This window comes from Triticum aestivum, chromosome 1A, assembly GCF_018294505.1.
Source record: "Triticum aestivum cultivar Chinese Spring chromosome 1A, IWGSC CS RefSeq v2.1, whole genome shotgun sequence".
Taxonomy (NCBI): Eukaryota; Viridiplantae; Streptophyta; class Magnoliopsida; order Poales; family Poaceae; genus Triticum; species Triticum aestivum.
In genome coordinates, this window is record NC_057794.1 from 512,252,962 (window position 1) to 512,280,027 (window position 27,066).

The window sequence follows — 27,066 nt, forward strand, 5'->3', positions numbered from 1 at the left end:
CTTTGAAGCCTTTGAATGTGTTGAGGCCTTTCAAGTTAAAGTTTATGGCTTCAGAGAAAGCAGCAAGGAAGGGTGGCAGAAAGCGTCGTGGAGAAACATCCAGAGATCTGCCAGATGAACTCTCAGAACTGTACAAGACAGATCCTGAAGAGGATTAGAATCAGCGCAAGACCCGAATCCAATGGATTCGAAGATATTGGGCAGAATAATGGTTCAAATACCGATTTGTAACCCAAGAATATGCTGAGAAAAATGCCATCAAGAGATCGTGGGGAGACATCCAATACAAGAATCTTCTACCTAGGTCCAGAGATGAAGCCATTGCTCAAGGCTTCTATCCCTGAATGGTCCGTGGGCCACAGCCAGCTGATGCACACCCATCGTCACTACTATGGTGTCGTGACGACAATCTGTTCAAGCGCAACTTCCAGTTTACCCAGAACTCAGCGAAGTAGAACAAGAAGACTTTGGGGTTAGACTTCAACCCTGGTCCCTCAGCACCAAGGGCAGATGGCACACGAGATGCAGAACCCAATGTCATCGGTCCTTTCAACAACCTTGAAGGCCTCATCACCCACATCTTAGTTCAAGGGACTGCAGTGAATGAGCCTGCAGCTGACGCTGAATCAGAAGAAGCTCCTGCAGCGCCAAAGACAAAGAAGATGAAGAAGCCTAAAGCTTCAAAGCCTGCCCCCTCACCAAAAATCTCAAGGGCGAAGCCACTGGCAACTGCACCTCCTGAAGACAGTGTGCAGTCCGAAGACTTATCTCGCATCTCCAAGCCCCAGAAAGTCAAGATGCCTCTGCCTCACACCGGACAAGAGCTAACTGGTGCTGCCATTCTGCGCAATGACGACATTGATCTGTCAAGTGATGAAGATCTAGCAGATGACGCTCTTGAGCAACTCATCAAGAGAAAAGAAGAAGCAGAAATCTTCAATGATCTGCCTCTCTTTGATGTGACCATCATCCACAACTTCATTGACGAGTGGTTTGGCACGCCAAACATCAGCTTTGAAGATCTGCAGCTACCAATTGGCCTCAGTGTCGCCTTCCAAGGCGCCATTGCTTCAGAACTCGCTATTGCCCAGCGCATTGTTGAACTGAAGCAAAAGATTGACTATGAAAAGGATCAGTTCAAGAAGCATATGGCCAAGCTCAGCGTGCAGGAAGTGAAGAACTTCAAGAGTATGATGCACGAGCTCAAGGAAGCCTTTGTAAAGAAACATGCAGAAGCTCAGGGTTCGCGTGAGCGCATGAAGACTCTGGCTGACAGATGTGTGCAAGCCTACAATGAGGCTAAGAAGTGTAAGGCCCTTGGGCGTCCTGGCATCGACCCCAGGATGGCCGCAAAGAAGAAGAAGAAGCCTGCTACGGCTGAACCTGACGCACCAAGGCAGGAAGCAGTTCCATTGTCTTCCCAACTAAATGACTGGCTCGAAGCCAAAAAGCGGTCAACAGCTTCAGAGCTCAAGAAGACAAGGACTGCTGAGGCTGAAGCCAGGAAGAGGAAACATTCTGAAGCCTCTCCAACTGCCCCCTCCAAGAAGAAGAGGAAGACCAAGAAACATCGGGCAGCTCCCACAGAGCCCTTGATAGTTGAACCCATTTCTATGGTCTATCCTGAAGCTGAATGCCATGAACGCCAACTGACTATCCATGAGCCTGCTTCCACAGAGGCTCATGAAGCTGAAGACTTTCCAGCAGCTGATCCCATCGCTGCTGAAGACATTGGTCAACATGACAATGTAGAAGATGGTGCAGTCCTTCCTCAGAACAGCGAACTCATCAGCATTGGTCGTCCACTGACGCCAATTGCACAGGATGCTTCATGGGCAGATCGCCCACAAGAGGAAGAAGCCTATGAGGCCCAACCCACTCCAACTCCACAGGCGTCGCCCGCGTTGCGCAGGCTTCACAAAGGTCCAAGGCCTCAAGTCTCTGCTGAAGACAATCCGGCTGCATCAGACGCGGAAGATGAAGTCCCACAAGTTTTCACTCCACTGTCCCACCAAGAAGCAGTTCTCAAGGAGAACGTGCTTGACCCCCAGGGGAAATCTTGAGGCTGCCACAACCACCAATGAAGCTAATGTGGAGCCCTCCCCAACGGAAAAAGAAGACAGCGAAGCCACTGATCCCGTCACTTCTGTTCCTGAGTCTGCTGCCGGTCCACAGTTCGACTATCATGTTGAGCACAGGCCTCAGGTACAGAAGCCAATCCCAAGATTGCCAAGGTTCCCAGGTCCTGCATCAGCACCTGGCTCCTTCAATATCAATGGCTTCAGGGCAGACAACACATTCTTCGATAGCTCCAGGAACCCCTACTCAAGGGAAAGGATATCATCTGATCAGTTCTGGAGCTATCCTCAGCGAAGCTATTACTCATGCATTCTTTACAACCAAGGTCGCATCTTCCCACACAAGCGCCTTGACATTGAAGCCATAGCTGGTCTGCCCTGTCTGGAAGAAGCTTTGGATTGCTTCAAGGAAGTTGGACTGCTGTCGTTCGTTACTGACCAAGAGCATTGGAATGAAGAGCTGCTGCTCCAATTCTATGCCACACTTCACATCCGCGGGTACAGCAGAGATCCGAAGACTTGGGTCCTGGAGTGGATGACCGGAAATGTTCATCACGAAGCCAATGCATTTGACATCATTGAGCTCACTGGTTTGCCCACTCCTGGCGATCTCTACGAGCATGGCTGTCAGCTGCATAGTGAAGCTATTGAGAGCATCTTTAAGAGGCCGGAACCTGATATGAGTCAGATGCTTAGCATGATGAAGCCATTGCCCCAAGATGCTGCTTATCCAACAGAGTTCTTCATTGAAGACCTTGAGTATCTGCCACGAACCATCTATCACATCATCAGGCGAACTCTCTGGCCCATCAAAGGGCACTCTCCAAATGCCAAGCTTGAGGGTGCAATGAAGACTTTGGTCTTCTATATTCTTCATGGAAAATGCTTCAATGCACAGGACTTATTCATCCGCCAACTTGCTGCATCAGGCTCTGATCTGTTTGGCTTGAAGTTCTACGCCCCATGGGTAATGCGGCTAATTAAACTTCACTCCGATATCTCATATCAGCCATCTGCTCGCAATCATAGGATTTTTCTGCCTGATGTGGATATCTCTACTGAAGCCATCTATCCTGAGCCTGCAAAGGAACCTCTAAGTCTTCAGAATGCAGAGCATCAGAGTTTCTCACAGAACATTGAAGGAGTTGAAGCAGTCACTCGGGTGTATCCTTTGGCTGGCACTACACGTGCACCACACCCTGCGTCTACTGAAGCCACTGATAGTACAACTGCTCCAAGACCCAAGAAGCGCACTCGTGTTCTCAACGACCAAGAGCTTCTTGTGGCTCTTCATCAGAAACAGGATAGGCATCATGACTGGCTGAAGCGTCAGATGAAAAGCCTCTTGGTGGAAGTTAATCGCATTCGCAATCTTGCCACCAAGAATGCTTTCGTTGCCCATGAAACCTGTCGCCGTACATGGAAAGGGCTAACGATGATGTGTTCTGAAGATGATCTCCAAGAGGATGGCTTCACTGAGTGATTCAAGTTTGACTCCACACCTCCTCAAAGAGCTGTGCTGCTAGGAACTCCACCCCTTGAAGACTCTGAGTTCTCTTCATCTGCAGCAACAGTGACTGCCAGAGTTATCGAGGATGAAGATGATGCTACTTCACCACCACCTCCTTCAGCACGCGTGAACTCTGCTCCAAGCTCTTCAGCACCGCCAAACACCACCAACGACCCTGCTACTTCACCTACTCCGCATGGGAATGAGTAGATGCTCTATGTCTTCAAACCTTTTTGGTCCTTACTGACAAAGGGGGAGAAGCATATGAGGTTGATAGTCTTCAAGCGGGTCCATATGGGCGGGTGCTTTATATTTTGCTTCGTGCTTACAACTCTCGTTTTGCTACATTTGGTTCTTTGAGTTGTAACACTTAAACTCGATGGCCGTATGCTACTTATCTGCCACTTTGTTTTGCGATGATAAATTCCGCATGTGCGATGATAAATTCCGCACTTAGATCATTCTGCATACGTCCATTTTCCATTATGCATGTCATTATCTTCTTATACTTTCACATGCATAGTGGATTGTCATCATAAGTTGAAGTGGATCTCCACAAGTACAACCTGCCATGTGCATTTGCATTCCAAAAGCAAATTACCTATATGCACATCTTCTGGGGGAGCCCTTGCAACTTATGAAGACAATTCCTTATCCTTTACAATTTCACAGATTATATTCCCCGTTGAAAACTTCAACTAGCTTGTCATCAATTACGAAATAGGGGGAGATTGTAAGTGCATCTAGTGCCACCCCTAGTTGGTTTTGGAGTATTGACGACAAACCTAGTTGAGGGACTAATGTGTTTGTGAGAATTGCAGGATAACACAGGTAGAAGTCCCTCATTGATTCGGTTTTCCTACCAGAGATGACCCCTAAAAATGTATGAAGACATTGAAGTCAAAGGTGGTATATGAAGATATTCACATTGAAGACTATGACAAGAGAAGACACCACATGAAGCCTATGGAGCTCGAAGACTTAGATCTTTCGTAGTTCTTTTTCTTTTGTGTTGAGTCATAGGAACCACCGTACTGTTAAGTGGGGTCCAAGAGAACCAGTCAGACTGACTGAAGTGATGCCTAACCAAAAACCTATGTCTTCGAGTGAAGACTATGAGAGCGAATCTTGTCCAGAGTCGGACAAGTCAGCTTTGCTTGTAGCCCAAGTAAAGTTGTCGTGTGAGTTTGAAATCTGACCGTTGGAACACGTGTCAGTTCCTTAGTGACCCAGGGTCATTTCGGACAAATCAGGTCGGGTTGCCAAGTGGCTATAAATAGCCCACCCCCCACAACCATAAATGGTTGGCTGCTCAGATTGAGAGTACGGCTTTTGTCGTTTGAGAGCAACCCACCTCGAAGCCTTTGAGAGAGAATTCCTTGCGAGGATAAAGCCCTAACCACCCAGAGCCAGAGAGAATTGGGCATCACTTAAGTCTTCTTGTCTGTGTGATCTGAAGACTTATTACACTTGAGGACTGTGCATCCTCCAGCCGGTTAGGCGTCGCGTTCTGAGCATCCAAGAGACATTGTGGATTGCCGGTGAACGAAGTCTGTGAAGGTTTGGGAGTCTACCTTGAAGACTTACCAGAGTGATTGGGCGAGGTCTGTGTGACCTTAGCTCAAGGGGAATACGGTGAGGACTGGGTGTCCTGAGCTGCGTGTTCAGGACTGGGTGTCCGGGACTGTGTGTCCTAAGGTTTAAATACCTAGCCGCCCCAACCAGACGTACAGTTGTCACAGCAACTGGAACTGGTCCAACAAATCATTGTCTTCAACGAGTCATTGGTTTCATCTTCCCTTCCCTTTACTTGCTGTTGCTCCTTGTGAAGTCATTGTATGTTTGCACTATCTTTTGTCTTCACTGAGTGACTGCATGCTCTGTATGGCTTCACAATATCTTCCTACCTGATCCTTACTACATTACTGCTATTAAGTCATTGTGCTTTCACTTCATTGAATACTTGACTATGGTTGCCTAGTGTAGTCTACCTTCCGCTGCATGGTAATAGGTTTTTTCTATCGTTTGTCTTCATAACTTCCATGTTTTGAAGACTTTCATAAAAATCGCCTATTCACCCCCCCCCCTAGTCGATATAACGCACTTTCAAGACTGCACACTGTCTTCAGGAGGTGCAGTAGCCAGTGGCTTCGCCCGTGAGATTTTTGGTGCTGGGCAGGCATTGAAGCTTTAGGCTTCTTCAGTTTCTGTGGCTTCGCGGTGCAGGCGCTTCATCAGATTCAGCGTCATCTGCAGGCATCCATGGCTGTCCCTTGAACCATGATATGAGTGATGAGACCTTCCAGGTTGTAGAAGGGCCCAACAAGATTGGGTTCAGCTTCGCGGGTGCCATCGGCACGGGGAGCAGAGGGGCCAGGGTTGAAGTCTAGTCCCAATGACTTCTTGTTTTGCTTAGACGAATTCTTGGCAAATTGGAAGTTGCGTTTGAACAGATTGTCGTCACGACACCATAGCAATGACGATGGGTAAGCATCCGCAGGCTGTGGCCCACGGACCATGCAGGGATAGAAGCCTTGTTCAATGGCTTCATCTCTGGACCTGGGTTGAAGATTTCTGTATAGGATGTCTCCCCAAGGTCGCTTGATGGCATTTTTCTCAGCATATTCCTGGGTCACAAACCGGTACTTGAACCATTGTTCTGCCCAATATCTTTGAATCCATTAGATTCGGGTCTTGCGCTGATTGTAATCCTCTTCAGGATCTGTCTTGTAAAGCTCTGAGAGGTCATCATGCAAATCTCTTGACGTTCCCCCACGACGCTGTCTGCCACCCTTCCTTACTGATTTCTCTGCAGCCATGAACTTCAAACTGAATGGCTTCAACATGTTCAAAGGTTTCAAAGGCTTTCGCTTGCTGGACAAACAGGAACTGGCTTCGGGAGAATTTATATGATGTTGTAAGAATTCTGCAAATGAATGCAGACTATGAGAACCAAGGGATTCTCCCACGGACATCTACCTGGGATAGCATTAAGGTGCGAGGGAAGGGGAAAGAGGTCATATGCATTCTCAGAAGATTTTGAAGAAAATTTACAGTTTAGAAGAATTGACCCCTCATCGTGCGAAGACATTCACTCATAGATAAGGAGTTGTTCCAGATTTGTACGAATCCATGGATCAGTACAAGTGAGGAATCTAACTACTTTGTAAGCATAAGTGAACATACTAGGCATATTATGAGATTGCAGTATGAAATAGATCCAACTTGTGTGAACAGAAACTGCTTGTTGGTAGAAAAGTGATGAATCTTAGGATCAAAGGGCCATAAAAAGGAATTTTTATTTACCACACGAAGAACTGCTAGACGGAGTGGAAAGAGGAGGCCGAGCAGTTCGATCGTCCGTGCCCTAACTTGGCAACGGAGGACACCTACGGCGACGACGGAGAAGACAATGTCCGCGGCCGGCGTGAAGACCGTGTCGGAGAGGTCGCGGCAGCTTAGAGCTTCGTCGTCGGCGTCGTCAAGGGCTAGCGGTGGCGCTAGGGTTTGTGCGAGAGTGGAAGAAAGGATAATGAATGTGGTGAGACGTGTATTTATAGGGACAGGGACGGCATAGTGTTATTACACAGGTGCCCCTGGCGATTCACATCTGAAGGACACATGGCCATCATGCAACATATCGGAGGTTGTTCCACGTTCCCATGCACGCCTGGATTGTCGGGTGGTCATTCCCACTTCTCCGGGTTTCAGGTGAAGGAATTAGCATTGAAAGCGGACTTAATGTTTGTCTCTGTATCTTCTGCTAACAAAGACGCAGAGAAGACATTCGATAGTTTCAAGAGAATGCATATGATTTGGAGAGATAGAGTTTGAGATAGAAAGCATAGAGAGGTTAGGGTCCGATCACATTCACTTAGTTCAAAAGATTCAACAAGAAGACATAGCTATAAGTGAATGCTGTAGAGGATAGAACACTAGTATATATATAATCAACATAGTGAAGATAATCATGAAGAAAGGTTGAGATTGAAGCCAAACCAAATGTGAAGACATATCAAATGCAACACATGGGTGAAACACTTCAAACAGAAGAATTTGGTGGTGGCGTTACCCACCGTATAGGAAGTATTTTAGACCCAGACACGGCGCACAATTATCGTGGTGCTCCGAAGTCAAATTTCACATTAATGTATTCACACTTAGAATGTATGTCTTCATTGAAGATATACTTTACTTCGTGTGTTGCACATCTAAGTCATCAATATGCATAAGTGTTAGGATGTGTGCCTAATCACAGGACATTTGAGGATTCCAAGATATTTAGCTCACACCGTAACTTGCAAAATCTCTTCTCATCCAAGGGCTTGGTGAAGATATCTGCCAATTGCTCTTCAGTGTTGACGTGTATGATATCAATATCTTCCTTCACAACATGATCTCTGAGAAAGTGATGACGAATTTCAATGTGCTTTGTCTTCGAGTGCTGAACTGGGTTGTTGGCAATCTTGATGGCGCTTTCATTGTCACAGTAGAGTGGCACTTGCTTCAGATGAATGCCATAGTCTTTGAGTGTTTGCTTCATCCACAGAAGCTGAGCGCAGCAAGATCCAGCAGCAATGTATTCAGATTCAGCAGTGGAGAGAGATACACAGTTCTGCTTCTTTGAAGACCAACATACAAGTGATCGTCCCAGAAAATGACATGTGCCTGATGTAGACTTGCGATCCACCTTGTCACCAGCATAATCAGCATCCGAGAATCCAACCAGATCAAACTCTGAGCCCTTTGGATACCATAATCCTAGTGTTGGGGTGTAAGCCAAATATCGAAGAATTCGCTTCACAGCTAAGTGATGCGATTCCTTTGGTGCCGCTTGGAATCGAGCACACATGCAAACACTAAGCATAATATCTGGCCTAGATGCACATAGATAAAGTAAAGAACCAATCATGGAGCGGTATACTTTTGATCGAACTCTTTACCATTGTCGTCGGGACCCAGATGATGTTTGGCTGGCATTGGCGTCGTGAAGCCTTTGCAGTCTTGCATACCAAATTCTTCAGGCAATCTTTGAGGTACTTCTCTTGAGATATGAAGATGCCGTTGCGTTGCTGACGTATTTGAAGACCAAGGAAGAACTTCAGCTCACCCATCATGGACATCTGATATTGCTCTTGCATCATATATCCAAACTCTTCACTGTATTTCTGATTGGTGCAGCCGAAGATAATGTCATCCACATATATTTGGCACACAAACAGTTCACCATCATATGTCTTCATGAAGAGAATGGGGTTGAGGGAACCAGATTTGAAGCCTTTGCTCTTCAGGAAGTCTTTGAGTGCGTCATACCAAGCCCGAGGGGCTTGTTTGAGGCCATACAGTGCCTTGTTGAGCTTGTACACCATGTCAGGATGTTTTGGATCTTCAAAGCCAGGCGGTTGTGCAACATACACTTCTTCTTCAATCTTGCCATTGAGAAAAGCGCTCTTCACATCCATTTGATATAGAAGTATGTTATGATGATTTGCATAGGCCAGCAGTATGCGTATGGCTTCAAGTCTAGCCACAGGAGCAAATGTTTCATCAAAGTCAATCCCTTCAACTTGAGTGTACCCTTGAGCAACGAGACGAGCTTTGTTTCTAACAACTTGACCATGCTCATCTTGCTTGTTGCGATATATCCATTTGGTGCCTATTATATTGTGCTTGCGAGGATCAGGACGCTTAACCAGTTCCCATACATTATTCAGCTCAAACTGTTGAAGCTCTTCTTGCATAGCTTGAATCCATTCAGGTTCCATGAAGGCTTCTTCAACTTTCTTGGGTTCAGATATTGAGACGAATGCGAAGTGCCCACAGAAATTTGCTAGCTGTGTTGCCCTTGAACGAGTGAGTGGACCTGGTGCATTGATGCTATCAATTATTCTCTCAATCTGTACTTCATTTGCAACACGAGGATGTACAGGACGAAGATTTTGCTCTTGCTGATCATTGTCATCGTTAGAGGGACTGTCTTCAGGCTGAGCATTGTCTTCAGGTTGATCAGGTGCGGAGATGATAAGTTCCTCTTCAGTCTGAGCTTCAGACGGTATGATTTCTCCAGTTCCCATAAGTTTGATTGATTCACTGGATGGAACTTCATCTAGCACATTTGGCAGGTGCTCTCTTTGTGAGCCGTTCGTCTCATCAAACCGCACATCCACTGTTTGAACCACTTTATAGTGAAAAAGGTTGAAGACTCTGTAGGAGTGCGAATCCTTTCCATATCCAAGCATAAAACCCTTATGTGCTTTTGGTGCAAATTTTGAAATGTGATGTGGATCCTTGATCCAGCACCTGGCGCCAAATACTCTGAAGTAACTGACATTTGGCTTCTTGCCAGTAAGGAGCTCATAGGATGTCTTGTTCAGAAGCTTGTGAAGATAAACACAGTTGATGATATGGCATGCAGTATCAATGGCTTCCGGCCAGAATTTTCTTGGAGTCTTGTATTCATCAAGCATCGTCCGGGCCATCTCAATAAGTGTTCTATTCTTGCGTTCGACGACACCATTCTACTGTGGCGTGTACGGAGCTAAGAATTCATGTGTGATGCCTAAGGTATCAAGATATGTATCTAGGCCAGTGTTCTTGAATTCAGTGCCATTGTCACTTCTGATGTGCTTTATCTTGACGCCATAGTTGTTCATTGCTCGACTGGCGAAGCGTCTGAAGACATCCTGCACTTCAGTCTTGTAGAGGATTATATGCACCCAAATATATCTTGAGTAATCATCAACAATGACAAAGCCATAGAGACAAGCAGTAGTAGTAAGAGTTGAGTAATGAGTGGGACCGAAAAGATCCATGTGGAGCAGTTTGAAGGGTTGAGTCGTTGTCATGATTGTCTTCGAGGGATGCTTGGCCCTCGTCATCTTTCCTGCTTCACAGGCACCTCATAAGTGATCCTTCTTGAACTTGACGCCCTCGATGCCTATGACATGCTTCTTCCTTGCAAGGGTGTGGAGGTTCCTCATGCCAGCATGCCCTATCCTCTGATGCCAGAGCCAACATTCAGAAGCTTTTACTAGAAGACATACTGCAAGTTGTGGTCCTGCTGAGAAATCTACCACGTACAAATCATCTTTCCGATACCCTTCAAACACTAGAGACTTGTCAGATTCCATTAGTACAAGGCAACGATATTTTCCAAACATCACAATCATGTTTAAATCGCAAAGCATTGAGACAGACATTAAGTTGAAACCAAGGGATTCAACAAGCATGACTTTATCCATGTGTTGATCCTTTGAGATTGCAACTCTACCTAGACCCAATACCTTGCTTTTACCAGTGTCAGCAAATGTGATGTGACTTTTGTCAGATGGACGTAAAGTTGAGTCCATGAGAAGGCTTCACTTGCCAGTCATGTGATTTGTACACCCACTATCAATAATCCATTCTGAAGCAGCTGGTGTCGTACCCTACAGTGCAGTTAGGGGGATAGGCTTCACGAAGAGAATTGTGAAGCAAAAACATTTGACGAACCAGTGGATTATTAAATCTTAGGTCGAGATTAGGACTGATAGGGCAAGTAGCAAGCAATTCAGGAACAAAGTACATAAAAAGACCATTTGGGCATTTGATCTTGCGCCCTACAAGATGTTTAAGGTCCCCAGCAATAGTGTCAGACGATTTTGGTTTTCGGCTGGAGACCTTTCCCTGCAAAAGAGAGTTAAGCTTTCTTAGCCACCCACATCTTCAAGGGTGGCTTCGAAGCAATGAGTCTAAGTGCAGCATCTGAGAACTTTGGCTTTGGAGCCCTAGCAAAAAGTCTTGCAGGTGGACAATAGTACTCATAAGAATAAACAGAATAGTTCTTGGTCTTATGAACATGGCGGTTTGATGAAACGCGCTCATATTCACAGGCCTGAGTATGGTTTCCCTGCAAAACATTTGCCTTAGTGCGACTCAGGTGAGTCCTCTGTCTGTATGAAGCCTTTGGACCGTATGAAGCCTGTGGTATGGGGTTTGTCTTCTTCACCTGTGGTGTCATGATGACATTCACAGGAAGATTATCCAAACACTTTTTCGGCACCCAGATCTTCTTCATAGGCGGTCCATTCCTGCAGTTAGTACCAATATACCTAACAAACACTTCACCATTCTGATTCTTAAACAGTTTATAGTTTGCATCAAAGGATTCATCAATAACAATGGGATTAGCACAAGTGAAGCCAGATAGGGTGGATGGATCCGCTGAAGGTTCCTTTGCAGCAACCCATGTGGTTTTGGGGTATTGCTCAGGTCTCCAGTAAGAGCCATCAGCATTCATTTTCCTTTCAAACCCAACACCCTCTTTCCTAGGGTTTCGGTTCAGAATCTGCCTTTTGAGGACATCACATAGTGTCTGATGCCCTTTGAGACTTTTGTACATCCCTGTTTCAAGCAGTGTCTTCAACCTAGCATTCTCATCAGCAATAGCAGTGGTATCCTCAGCAGAGGGGTTAGTTACCACATCAGCAGTTGAAGATATTGCAATAGTAGCAGCAGTAGAACATTCAGCAACAGAAGTAGCATTATCACGCTCAATGCATTTAAGACATGGTGGTTCAAATCCTTCCTGAGCTGAACTGATCTGTTCGGCGCGAAGTGACTCGTTTTCCTTTTGAAGATCTTCATGAGCCGCTCTCAATTTCTCAAGATCTTGCTTCCTTTGAAGATAATCATAGGAAAGCTTTTCATGAGTTGTTGAGAGCGTTTCATGACGACTTTCAAGTTCCTCATACTTAACATGAAGATTTTTTATGTCTTCAATTAAGGACTGAGATCGAGTCATTTCAGCGTCCAACAGGTCATCGCTTTTGTCTAACAGTTTTTGAATATGTTCCATAGCTTTCTATTGTTTAGTGGCAAGGGAAGCAAGTTTTGCATAGCTGGGTCCAAATTCATCACCAGATTCATCATCACTGGATTCAGATAGATAGCATTCAATTACCTTAGCATCTTTTGCCATAAGGCATGATGCAGAAGATGATGATTCTGGTTCGAATGTCATCGCTTTGAGAGATTCCTTAAAGTCCTCAAACCAAGGATCATGATGAGTTCGATGACCTTCATAGACCTCAGAGAGACGGTCCTAGATAAGCTTCGCATGATCGAGATGCATGATATTCCTAAACTGATTTTGAGACAGACAGGAGCAGATGACGTCCTTTGCCGTGAGGTTGAGAAGAGTGTACTTGCGAATGTCATCGACTTCCGCCATCTTGCACAGATCGGTCAAGCCAATCTCAATGACGGTCCACAGCTCGCTGTTTGTCACCATGAGGCGCTTCTTCATCATGGCCTTCCACTTGGGATACTCGTGACCGTCAAAGATGGGGCATGACACAGTCTTCATTCCTGTGGTCGACATAACTAAAACTCCAGGCGGTTAAACCAAAATCACACAGAACAAGGGAGTACCTTGCTCTGATACCAATTGAAAATGCGTTATATCGACTAGAGGGGGTGAATAGGAGATTTTTATGAAAGTCTTCAAAACATGGAAGTTTTGCAGACAAATGATAGAAATGAACCTATTACCATGCACTGGAAGGTAGAGTACACTAGGCAGACCATAGTCAAGTATTCGATGAAGTGAAAGCACAATGACTAATAGCAGCTAGGCAGTAAAGATCAGGTACACAGTGAAGACAAATGGATAATGCAAATAGGCACTGACTTCACAAGAGCCAACTGTAAAAAAAGAGATGGGAAGGATAGAACCAGTGTGCGGGATGAAGACAAAGGTTTGGTAGACCAGTTCCAACTGCGGTGACAGTTGTACATCTGGTTAGGGCGGATAGGTATTTAAACCTGGGGACACACAGTCCCGGACACCTAGTCCTGAACCGCAGCTCAGGACACTTAGTCCTCACCGTATTTCCCTTGAGCTAAGGTCACACAGACCTCGCCCAATCACTCTGGTAAGTCTTCAAGGTAGACTTCCAAACCTTCACAGACTTTGTTCACCAGCGATCCACAATGACTCTTGGATGCTCAGAACGCGACGCCTAACCGGCTGGAGGATTCACAGTCCTCAAGTGTAATAAGTCTTCAGATCACACAGACAGGAAGACTTAAGTGATGCCTAACACTCTTTGGCTCTGGGTGGTTAGGGATTTATCCTCTCAAGGAATTCTCTCTCAAAGGCTTCGAGATGGGTTGCTCTCAAACGACAAAAGCCGTGCTTTAACTCTGAGCAGCCAACCGTTTATGGTTGTAGGGGGTGGGCTATTTATAGCCACTGGGCAACCCGACCTGATTTGTCCGAAATGACCCTGGGTCACTAAGGAACTGACACGTGTTCCAATGGTCAGATTTCAAACACACACGGCAACTTTACTTGGGATACAAGCAAAGCTGACTTATCCAACTCTAGACAAGATTTGCTCTCATAGTCTTCACTCGAAGACATAGGATTTTGGTTAAGCATCACTTCAGTCATTCTGACTGGTTCTCTTGGACCCCACTTAACAGTACGGTGGTTCCTATGACTCAACAAAGAAAAACACAGAACGACGAAACTGCTAAGTCTTCGCGCTCCATAGTCTTCACGCGATGTCTTCTCTTGTCATAGTCTTTAATGTGAATGTCTTCACATACCACCTTTGACTTCAATGTCTTCATACATTTTTAGGGGTCATCTCTGGTAGGAAAACCGAATCAATGAGGGACATCTACCTGTGTTATCCTGCAATTCTCACAAACACATTAGTCCCTCAACTAGGTTTGTCGTTAATACTCCAAAACCAACTAGGGGTGGCACTAGATGCACTTACAAAAGTCATGCTCAACCATTGAGGGAGTCCTGGATTAGGGGGTCTCCGGACAGCCAGACTATATCCTTTGGCCGGATTGTTGGACTATGAAGATACAAGATTGAAGACTTCGTCCCGTGTCTGGATGGAACTCTCCTTGGCGTGGAAGGCAAGCTTGGATATACGGATATGTAGATCTCCTTCCTTGTAACCGACTCTATGTAACCCTAGCCCCCTCCGGTGTCTTTATAAACCGGAGGGTTTAGTCCGTAGGACAACAGCAATCATACCATAGGCTAGCTTCTAGGGTTTAGCCTCTATGATCTCGTGGTAGATCAACTCTTGTAATACTCATATCATCAAGATCAATCAAGCAGGAAGTAGGGTATTACCTCCATCGAGAGGGCCCGAACCTGGGTAAACATCGTGTCCCCCGCCTCCTGTTACCATCCGCCTTAGACGCACAATTCGGGACCCCCTACCCGAGATCCGCCGGTTTTGACACCAACATTGGTTCTTTCATTGAGAGTTCCACTCTGCCGTCACCGTAAGGCTTGATGGCTCCTTCGATCATCGGTAACGATGCGGTCCAGGGTGAGCTTTTTCTCCCCGGACAGATCTTCGTATTCGGCGGCTTCGCACTACGGGCCAACTCGCTTGGCCATCTAGAGCAGATCGAGAGCTACGCCCCTGGCCATCAGGTCAGGTTCGGAAACTTAAACTACACTGCCGGCATCCGCGGAGACTTGATCTTCGACGGATTAGAGCCCATGTCAGGTGCGCCGCACAATCACGGCGAGCATGACATAACTCTGCCATCGTACAGTGTTCGGGAGATCACACCTGCAACTACTCTGGCCCTCAATCCGGAGCAAACTGCACCATCCGAGGATGGGGGGATAGACCCCGCCATGGAGGCCGCACTCTCAATGGCGATGGAGCCGGATACTGACTTCACCCCTCACGAGAGCCGTTTCGTCGAACCACTGGATTCGTCTCCGGCCACGGACTCCGAGCCGCCTGCGTCTGTGCCTATCGAATTCGATTGGGCACCGATCACGGAGTTCACCTCCGCGGATATCTTTCAGCACTCACCTTTCGGCGACATGCTAAATTTATTAAGGTCTCTCTCCTTGTCAGGAGATCCTTGGCTGAACTATGTCGGGCTAGAAGGGGATGCGGACGACGAAGAAATTCGCTGCCCACCCACCACCCACTTAGTAGCCTCTGTCGATGATTTAACCGACATGCTCGATTTCGACTCCGAAGACATCGACGGCATGGACGATGATGCAGGAGAGGAACAGGAACCAGTGACCACAGGGCGCTGGACAACCACTTCACCACATGACATATACATGGTGGATACACCCAAAGAAAACAATGACGAAGAACGGCAGGATACATCAAAGAATAGCTCCCTCGAGAAGCAAGCAAAGCGTTGGCATAGGCGCCGCTCAAAATCCTGCCTCGACAAAAACAGCGATAACAGCGCAAGAGAAAATAACACTCCAGTCGACTCCAGAGGAAACGACGACCACATTGACCCAGCGGCAAAGCACGATGAAACTGCAAACGGCGAACATAGTAAGGATCCGATGTTCGAACACGGCGACGCCAAGGATAAACCTCATCAACCCCCCTCTGGGGAGGAAAACAGTCCGGACGAAGATGCACACAACCACCGCAGAAGGCTTACTGCCATAGCGAGGAGTCTGAAGAAGCAGAAGCAAAGGCTTAAGGCCACACAAAATACGCTCAACAGCAGGTGGAACAAAGTGCTCGACAATGAAGAAAAGTATGGTGGAAGTTACCACACAAAGAGCTATCCAAAGCGCAAGCTATTACCTGAATTCGACGATGAGGCCGTAGAGCCCACACAGCCGAAAAATAAAACGGCCAACCGGCCGGATCAACCACCTTGCGGCCGCAATAGAGCGGCTAACAAGGCCGCACATAAGTCAACACACGATCTATGTGAGGACTTGCGCCAAAAATCCAGTATGACCATATCCATCTATGGATCTAGGAAGCGCGCTCTAGCACAAAATCAAAATCGAATACTACAACCGTCCGAACGCCATGATACATCCAAATACAGGGGTGCCGCACACCCCCTATGTTTCACAGATGAGGTGCTGGACCACGAATTTCCAGAAGGATTCAAACCAGTGAACATAGAGGCGTACGACGGGACCATAGACCCTGGGGTCTGGATGGAGGACTTTATCCTCCATATCCATATGGCTCGTAGATACGATCTCCACGCCATCAAGTACTTGCCCCTCAAGCTTAAAGGACCAGCTCGGCACTGGCTGAAAAGCCTCCCCGAAAACTCAATTGAAAGTTGGGAGAGCTCGAGGATGCTTTTCGGGCTAACTTTCAAGGGACCTATGTTCGACCTTCGGATGTAGACGATTTAAGTCATATAATTCAACAGCCCGGAGAGTAAGCCGAAAGCTTTGGAACAGGTTTCTCACTAAGAAGAACCAAATCGTCGACTGCTTGGATGCCGAAGCCTTAGCAGCTTTCAAGTATAGCGTCTGAGACGAATGGCTCGCCAGACACCTTGGCCAAGAAAAGCCGAGAACAATGGCAGCCCTAACAAGCCTCATGGCCCGCTTTTGCGCGGGCGAAGATAGCTGGTTAGCCCGCAGTAGCACCAGTGACCCAAGCACATCCGAAGTCAGTGATGGCAATGGAAAACCACGACGCAGTAAAAGCAAGCGACGAAATAAAGAAGATAGCCCAGATAATACGGTGGTAAACGCCAGATTCAGGGGCTCTCGACCAGGTCAGCGGAAAAAGCCTTTCAAAGGCAGCAGAGATGGACCGTCCAGCCTAAACAAGATTCTAGACAAACTATGTCAGATTCATGGCACCCCCGATAAACCTACAAATCACACCCAAAGAGAATGTTGGGTCTTCAAGCAGGCCGGTAAGCTAAACGCCGAACACAAGGGGAGGGAGACACCAAGCGAAGACGAGGACGAACCTCGCCAGCAAAGCACTGGAGGACAGAAAAAATTCCCACCAGAGGTTAAAGCAGTAAACATGATCCACATGACGAAGAGGAGAAGCAAACATGCACTCCAAGACATACGCACCGTAGAGCCCGTCACCCCTAAGTTCAACCCCTGGTTGGCCCGCCCGATCACTTTTGATCACAGGGATCACCCGACAAGCATCCGGCATGAAGGATTGGCTGCCTTGGTGTTAGACCCAATAATAAATGGATACCATCTCACACGAGTCCTTATGGACGGCGGCAGTGGTCTAAATATGATATATCAGGACACAGTCCGCAAAATGGGGATAGACCCGACAAAAATTAGCCATAGTAATACTACCTTCAACGGAGTAATACCAGGCCCAGAGGCCCGCTCCATGGGCTCTCTAATACTATAGGTCGTATTCGGTTCATCCAACAACTACCGAAGTGAGAAGTTAGACTTCGACATTGCGCCATTCCAAAGCGGCTATCAAGCACTACTCGGAAGAACAGCTTTCGCTCGTTTTAATGCGGTACCACATTACGCTTCTCTTAAGCTTAAGATGCTTGGTCCACGTGGCACCATCACAGCTAGTGGAAATATTGAGCGTTCTCTACGCGCGGAAGAACGTGCGGTGGCTTTAACAGCCGAGCACTAGACGGCCTCACCAACCAGAATAAAATGACAGGTCATCAAGACCGCGGACATGGTTAGACGAGTCCGGCGCATCACTAGATATACCTGAGATTGGTTTGATGGTTAAACCCTCATAGACGGTACCAGAGGCTTCCCGCGTGTAATCAGGGCTAGTTCGGCTCAACTTTACTTATCTTGGATTTTAATGGTTTATCGAGAATAACCAAATTTTTTTGGCACGATAACTTTCACCTAAGTTCTTCTCTTTTATAGATGACAATCGTGCTACACCCGTCCAGGACACGGCACAACGGAGACACAGGCGCAGACATGTAGCAGGGACCCGCTCAAAGGTTTGTTTTCAGATTAAGACCCTGTGTAAACCTTTTTTACTGTCTCTTGTTGTTCACATCCTCCGGATACTCAATACAACCGAGAAGTATGCTGACGTTATTGGCATTTCACCATGTCAGAATATTGCACGTACCTGGACACTCGGGGTTTATTATTAAGGGCATTGTTCAGCCCGGCATATGTTATAAAGACCGAATACCTTAGGGAGTGTTCGGTGTCGCGAGTTTGGCCTTATATGCATCAGCTCCGAATCATGTCTTTGGTTAAATGTTGGGTTTGCCCGGCTCCGGTGTTTTGCTACCTTATGTTCCGCTCTATCGGCTAAGGCGGCACCGGGAGAACTACTGCGATTGTGCCCTGGTTCATCCAGATGAGCACCTCAATAGTGAAAGCCGAAAACTGACTGGCATGATATAGCGTGAGACTGGTCAACCACTCGATGACTTAGCGGAATCTTCGGGATTCCTCAGCATTAACGAAGGGCCATTTTCCGGTCATGTACGTACGCACACCGTATTCGGACAAGCGCGGAGGTACCACGGGCTATATAGTAGTCCCACCGTCAAACTCCTATGGCTAAGTGAAAGTGTTAAAGCAATATAGTATGATTGCCTCGTTCGCTGTGCTACCACCTCCTTAATGGACCAAGAGGTTGGATCAAGTGCACCGTCGTCCGGATCAGCTGACAGCGGGAGCGTTGCGGCGGTCTTGCCATGGCTTGGTGCCGGCACGACTGGCGGTGTTGTCTGTGGGGTGGTGTCCCCCGCCCCCAAACGAATCTGGCTCTTCGGCCAAAGCATGGACCAGTTTAACCAGGCACTAAGGGTCATCACATCATCTTCGTCAGCACCAGGGGGTCGATACGGAGGTAACAAGTCGTCGCAGCCCCGCAGCACCCGAACCAGTTGAACCCTATACACGGTGGGTGGCATCGGATTACCGTGGAACACGCGGTTGCCCGGTTCAACGATTTTGGCCTCGGCGACATCGATCAACTCGCCGTCCATGAAGTGCAGGAGAGTGCATGGAACGTTGGCGGCGCCCTGCGAAAACATGTAGGGCGTCAGGGATGCCCAGACAAAGGCAAGGAGATGAAGTCATCGGCCGAGGCTTAGTTAATGTGATGGCGTTGAGCTCGGCTAATGTCGAGGCACCGCCAACGGCGGGCGTGCAAGTGACGGAGGGGCCGCTTGCTGCCGAGGTGCCAACCGGTGTATTCTTCCCACACCCGGGTGCATTAAGCTCCAATGCCGGCACCGACGCCGGAGACACCAATGCCGCCGGATCCGGACGACGATGACGGTACATTTTCGAACGTCGATAAGTACATGAATGAACATGGGTACGGTGACGAATTCTTGGGGCCTCCTTCTCAAGAACCCAACCCTGCAAAAGACGATCATGATCTAGCTGGTACCGCGGAGAAACCCAATTGCAACAGGCGTCGTCTGGCGTTCAGTTCTCAGGAGACGCCTCCTGCTGCCGCCTTCACCGAGACTCAAATAGCCGAGGAGCGAAATATTATCAACCCCAACACACTCAAGAAGGTGGTCTCTGAGCAGAACTCGATCCCATTACAGTAGAAGAAGCAGAAGGGATGGAAAAGAAAAAATAACAAGGGTGCGAGCCAGCCGGCACCGAGTACGATCCGTGCTCAGGACGGGCCACCAATACCTAAGGATATCTCGAGGAGGGTGCATGTGGCGGGTAGGCCGATGCTACCGACTAATCTGCTCAATGATGCAACCGGTGCTATGTGGAGTCTGCATGACAGTGTTCTTTCTATGGAGAAGCGGCGTCTCTCCGAGAATGATGTGGCATACCCGGTTTTCGTGGCCAAGGTGCCAGAGGGCAAGGGCTTTGTCGATAGCACCATCGGGCGTATGATCGTCCTGCGGTTTGATGACATCTTCGCTATGTTTAACCTTCATCCGCTGCGCTACACCTTCATTCGGCTATTTTCGCTCAGTATGGAGATGCGGATCATTAGAGACAAGACCCCGGACATCGTGATAGTCGACCCCTTCTACATGCGTACCAAGATCTTGAGCAGCACTGGGGATCGGCAAGTCGCGAGTGCATACCTCGAAGGCGTCATTCTAGCAAACCCAGATAAGGATAACTTCCCCGTGCCTTACTTTTCCGAGTAAGTCATCCCGTCGCCGCCCCGTAACCTATGATTTCCTAGATTTCGATCGTTCTTTTTTTCTAACATTCCGTGTTTTGTGCAGTGACACACATTGCACACTCATCCTCTTAAGCCCGAAATATTCCATGGCCACGTATTTCGACTCGGACCGTCAGTCGAAGAAAGACTACACAAATATCAAGAAAGTTCTTGATGATGCTCTCCCCGGCTACGCCAAATCTGGAGGCACCTTCAGGAGGCCAATTTGTAGGTACGGCAAGCACGTGTTCACCCACGTAACGACGTTCCCCTGCGTCAAGCAGCCGCATGGCAGTCAGAAGGATGCCTACTACGCCCTCCATCATATGCGGGCGATCATACGGGGCCATAATCACCTTATGCTACCAAATAATCTCAAAGAATGGGCCGCACGCTTGTCGACAATCTAGGACGAGGACATCAGACAAGAATTCTTTCGCATCCAATCAGAGTTTGTGAAAATAATCTATCGAGATGTCCTTCGTACCTCGGGGCAGTTCTACCTCAAATATCAACCGTCCAACAGTGAAATAACGCTACAAATGTAGGCTGACAACGACCGCACATTCATGACCATCACGAAAGACGGTGGCTTCATCCATGCTCCGGTCCCTGAGTCGAGTCGAAAGTATTGATGCTATGTAGTTCTGAAATATCGATTAGCTCATGTTGTAATTAAACTTTAATGAACTTGTATGTCTCTTTAGTTTAGACAGTCGTTCAACTTATATGTAATCGATGCTATTTATTAGTAGGACCATGAATCGTGATATTAATGTGTTGCTTTTCTCTTCCGATCCTTTTGTTGCATACTTATGTATTGCTTATATATTATCTGTGAATTGCTAATAACGTTTTGTTTGTCTAGTGCATAGAGATGCCGTCGTATGTCGTGTACAAGGGTGAGGTTCCCGGAGTCTACGACGACTGGGAGGAGTGTCGAAGACAGGTTCACCGTTTCAGCGGTAACAGTTACAAAGGGTACACCACTAGGGCGGAGGCGGAAACTAGATACGCGCGCTATCTAGCGGGAGAGAGAAGGGAGCGGAGGAGGAACCGGATGAAGATCAGTTTCATCGCGATGATGCTCATCGTGATCGCAACCCTCTTCTATGTGATGGTAGTTTAGATATCGACTTGTAATGTGAAGACAAACTCGCTACTCGCGGTCTCGAGACTTGTAGTGTTCTAACTTTGTTCGGTATTTTGAATTCGGAGACTAATATGACGAATTGTATTCGGAGACTAATCTTCTATTGTATTCGATAAATCTGCTGCTTATATGTTGTGTTGTTTATATTCTGTGATGTAATGTATTTTGTAACCTGTGTAAATATCAGAAAAGCAAAAAAAATCCTAATATTCATAGTAGTGGCGCACCATATTGCACTTTAGTGGTGCACAGAAATAAAAACACCAGTGGCGTATTATCTAAAAGTGCGTCATTAGTAACCCGGAGCATAAGGTACACATGGCCCCTTGGAGTAACAGCAATGGCGCACTTCTGGGCCTAGTAATGGCGCACTTTAGCTGCCCATTAGTGTCTGGGATAGTAATAGCGCAACAGGTGGTGCGCCACTGTTATGTAGATTAACAATGGCGCACCAGTCGTGCGCCATTACTATTTATTAGTAGTGGCGTGATAATAGTGGCGCATCTATAGTGCGTCATTAGTAGTCAAAATAGATGCGCCACTAACAGCCTTTTTCTAATAGTGACCATCTAATTTGCATGCACATTAATATCAGGCATATCGAATCATATTATTAGTGATCAAACTGCATGCATTCAGAGTTCTTTCCCTTGGACTCATGATCTTATTCACCTCCGTAAACCATATACGAAGTATGTTCATCGTCATATCAGACCCTCAGGGGTTGGCCACGTCATTGCTCACGACGCTTAATAGTTTGAAATTGACATGTCGGTGACGTGCTTTAATTGTCACAAGTTAATTAAGTTGGAAGGAATCAATACCAGCCAACCCTGCAACAAATCACGTGATTTGTTGATTAGAAAATTCATTCAACGCGAGATTCCTCTAGGAACCTTAATTTTCACGTCTGTGAATCTCCTATAATATTGCCAAGAGTTTTTAGCTCAAAGTTCGTACGTTGTATATGGAGGGTACATTTCGAGTTGGTGAATATTTGTGTGTAGATCGATGCATAGAACGTGATGCATCCATTGGTGAATATTCGATCGTACGTTGTACAGATTTTGTTTATTTATTCTTATTTAGCTCCAGTTACGGTGCGAATCTTCTGTTTACCGAATAGTTAAAGTTGAGCCATGGCTGGCAAATGTGTAACATGTGTTAACTATTACTCCAATAGTCTATATAAACCAGGTTATTTCCTCGGCAATACACACTTAAGCTGTGTTACATAGTTGTAGATCGCAACAAGCTAGTTGTGACCGGAGGTAGTGTTGTTCCAAGATCCGGCTCTGGTGTCTCTCCAATTGACTGAAGGTAATACTGTTTCCCAGTTCATCGTGCATGATCTTCGAGCTTTTAATTCTTATACTTGTCCCATGTATGAGCTAGATGTGAAAATCCATGAGCTTTAATGTTGTAATCTTACTTAAGCAACTGAGCAGATTTCTAACCTGCTGAGCTTGCAACGTAATACGTGATTCTAGCCTTATTATTTCGTCTCGTTTTTTTATCAGAAACAGGGAGGGACCCATTTTTATTGAACCGGACATTTCAGATTCTATGGGAAGCATAGGGACAGTTCAGATGACGGTCCAGGAGCTCGCTGGCGCCCTGGGCACGCCCGACGTGCCAGCTCAGTACATCGTGCGCGCGCACCAGGACCAACAGCTCGCCGCGGCGGTCGTTGCACCAGTCCCTGTCATTGACCTCGGCCGCCTTTTGAAGCACGGCGACGGCACCTCAGACGAGGCGGCGAAGCTCCGGTCAGCCATCGAGTCCTGGGGCCTCTTTATGGTAAGTGACAACCCAAGCCGGGCTAGGTTCAAGCTCTGCTCGGACTCGGCCGGCGCCTTTTCTCTAAAAAATGAGCTGCAGCTGCGTACTATCCCACTATTTTGGAGCAAGACCAAGCAGCAATATCCATGTGGTTTCGTATGCATCTTCTTGCAGGTGAGTAACCACGGTGTAGACGCCGTAATGGACGACATGATGGCCGCTTCGAGGGAATTTTTCCGGCAGCCGCTCGAAGAGAAGCAGAGATACACCAACCTGATCAGCGGCGAGCGGTTCCAGTTCGAGGGGTATGGGAACGACTGGGTGAGCTCGCCGGACCAAATCCGTGACTGGACTGACCGCCTCTACCTCAAGGTGGAGCCAGAGGACGAGCGGAGCATCGCCCTCTGGCCAACTCATCCCAAAACCTTTAGGTAACCGACCTCGCAGAGCAATGTCTTCACAAAATTCCTGGCTCGAGGGAGCATTTGTTGACGAATCATGTCATCATGAGAAATATATTATTGTTACAGGGATGCTCTGCACGAGTTTACGAAGAAATGCGGGGGAGTGAAGGACGACCTGCTCAGGGCAATGGCGAAGCTGCTGGAGCTTGACGACGATGATTACTTTGTGAAACACTTTGGGGAGAGGCCTCTCACTAACGCGAGGTGCAGCTACTACCCGGAGTGTCCGAGGCCGGAGCTCGTGTTTGGCCTCAAGCCCCACTCCGATGGAACTGTTGTTACAGTCCTCATGGTCGATGACAGGGTTGGTGGCCTGCAAGTTCTCAAAGATGGGGTCTGGTGGGATGTACCAATCGTACCTCACACGCTACTCCTGATTATAGGAGATCAAACTGAGGTATGCCTGTGAAATCAAATCTATATCCTGAAGAAGTTTTGTTTTGTAAAAAATAATTATTTATTTCCACCTTAATTAATATATATCCATGAACAGAGGTGGTACGTATAAACTAATGCATAGGCTGGTCAGGTAAAGACATTATGGTTTGCTTTTCCCCGAAAAATGATTTCATATCATAACAAAATTATAAGCATATTCTACCACATCCATATGAAACATGATAGTCCAAATTACATGGAGGGAATCCCGAAACTTTAAATCTTCAACAGACTTGAGTTTTTTCCAAAATAAATGACCTCCCAGGCTGATGAAGTTTAAGCTTTTGTGACACAGATAATGAGCAATGGGATCTTTAAGAGCCCTGTGCATAGGGTCGTGACAAACACAAAGAAAGAGAGGCTATCGGTGGCACTAGACTACTCTGTTGATCCTGAAAAAGAAATCGAGCCATCGGCTCAGTTGATCAATGAAAAGAGGTCGGCGTTGTACACAAAAGTGAAGGTCAAGGACTACTATGCTAGAAATTACAATGATTTTACTCAGGGCAAAATGGCTATCGATACAGTGAAGGTCTAACTAAGTCTGCTATCATTGCTTTCATTCAATATAATGTGGCCAGTTTGCGACAAATGTTTGCATCATGTATCGTCACATCCCTAAGTGTATTCGCTCTCTTTCTTCAATAACACATGTTTCAGTTTTTGGCATGGTTTACATGCTAATAGAAAACAGTTATGATGAATGTATATTTCTACCATTAAAAGGTATGTGATGATAATATTTTCACATGATAAGAAATCCAAATAAATTTCGGGGTCGTATGAACTTGCGTCCCGACTACTAAGTTACAATTGTGATCAATGCGTGGAAGGTTTTACTAAAAACTAAAGGATGTATTTTAAACTGGCAATTATTAGGAGGCCTAATTAGCCATAAGGGAGTCATGCTAATAATATTTCTAGTTGTAGGTATAAGTATAACGATCAAACAAAGCTTTGCAAACAACAACAGAAGGCTAAACGTTGCGCAAATGGGCATACTAGACAATATAGAGCTGTGCACATGGAACACACCTCGTCGTTTAAGAAAAATTGTACATTTTTCAACAATTCGACATAGTGGTTCCACTAGTACAAAAATGGGCATTAGATGCGTCCTCTGGAGATGGTTTTGACCCAAAAATTCAGCTGCATGTAATAGCCTATAAGAGATGGTTATATTTGTTAGCAAAACTATTGGAGGCGGTTCCAAAATTGGAATCACATATAGTATTAGGTGGAGGTGGTTCGTTTGATAAGACCGCCTCTAGTTTCTGGGATCCTTGGGCAATTTCGTGTTCTAAACTTTCTTTGGTTATTTAGTACCTCAAGGTACCCTGGGGTGTACCTGCCGATGATGAACATGTTGAACATGTTGAACATTGAAGCTTGGCACATGTTGAACATTCAGGAACATCGTAGTCTGCTCATATGTATCTCAAGGTGGATCATTCACCATACACCCAATGACATGAGCCAAAACATGGCATGTGTCTCCAACCGGACTTGGCTGACCGAATGACCGCAATTAGTATAAATGAATCTACAACTTCTTTTGTTTCTATTCTCAAGAACAAAGAACTATTTCGTTCAGAACCTAGTGTTTTCTTTTTAACCAAAGTCATCTGCAGCATGTTGTTGCTGCTAACGTTTGTAGAGGCCACACTACTTGAGTGGGCCTTGATGCTCAGCCCTTGTGGAGCCCTGTTACTCAAGGATGCTTCGTCGTCTTTCTCTGGTAGTCGAGGGACAACGAAGCTCTTGGGGGTGTGTTGGTTTCGCCTAGCATGATTCTTAGCTCACTGAAAGTTCGCCAGTACCATCGGTTGTGCGAATTTATTTATCCCATCAACTTATGTTGCTCCTATGGTCGTATGCATCATTTTGATGCAGAGGCCGGGGCCTGGCCCCTTTTCGAAAAAAAAAACTTATGTTGCTCCCTCCGGCAGATCTGTTGGGCCACTACAAAATCAATGATTTCTTATGACAAGCCACTTGTGTCACTTAAAGCCGATTATATCAGCAAAATGGTTTCTTGATGGTTCTCGACTGGCACACAGTCTATCACTGAAGCATCGTCACAAAAAATTAAATACCGATGATACCACTTTTCCGTCCCATAAGATCATATCTTTGGTGTTGGTTCCTGCTTTGTCACCGAAGTCTATTTTTAGTAACGGCCAGGACTTTCACCATTTGATCAGCTGATTTGTTGATTGTATTGTTTTCAATGACAATAAGCCATCACTAACAATTTGTACGTCTAGGTTTGATTGGTCAACAATTTTGATATATCGGTCCAGATAATGCTCCTGTGGCTGCCTACATGCAGGTCCAGACGCTGATGACTTGGTTGCTTACATGTGGGTCCATACGTGATGACGGCATGCATTTCCGTCACAATTACTATCACAATCTGTAGGTGGCGTCAATTTGGTCAATATTTCAATTTGCAATCAAATTTGAATTTATTAGTTTTAGTAAATTTAAACAATCATGATTAATGTTGAAACTTAACATGTTTAACATAACTATATCACACAATATCACGTTGAACAAAATACCACACAAGATATAATAAGACATGCACCATCAGAGTTGTGAGAAGCTGTTTTGAGAGCCCTGCGACAACTGTGTTAAGATGAAACCCATAATGTCTTCCAGTTCTTGTTGCTTCTTTTCAAGAGAAGTGTTTCTATCTTTTGAGATCTTCGATTGTTTTTGCTGTTGAGCAACCATTCTT

The 27,066-nt window shown here is 46.3% G+C and overlaps 1 protein-coding gene across 1 annotated transcript; it reads left to right on the top strand.

The window, feature by feature from the left end:
• Positions 1-23,205: 23,205 nt before the first annotated feature.
• Positions 23,206-24,861, top strand: LOC123167262 (protein SRG1). Its single transcript, XM_044585126.1, has 4 exons — positions 23,206-23,439; positions 23,596-23,852; positions 23,952-24,282; positions 24,619-24,861. Exons 1-4 carry the CDS (start codon positions 23,206-23,208, stop codon positions 24,859-24,861), a joined length of 1,065 nt encoding a protein of 354 aa, XP_044441061.1.
• Positions 24,862-27,066: the final 2,205 nt, after the last annotated feature.

What these genes read in the sequence shown, in the direction of transcription:
- LOC123167262 (XM_044585126.1), top strand. Translation starts at nt 23,206, where the DNA reads ATGGGAAGCATAGGGACAGTTCAGATGACGGTCCAGGAGCTCGCTGGC. An exon ending in AGTCCTGGGGCCTCTTTATG is followed by an intron (nt 23,440 to 23,595) that starts GTAAGTGACAAC and finishes ATCTTCTTGCAG; the next exon opens with GTGAGTAACCACGGTGTAGA. An exon ending in TTATAGGAGATCAAACTGAG is followed by an intron (nt 24,283 to 24,618) that starts GTATGCCTGTGA and finishes TTTGTGACACAG; the next exon opens with ATAATGAGCAATGGGATCTT.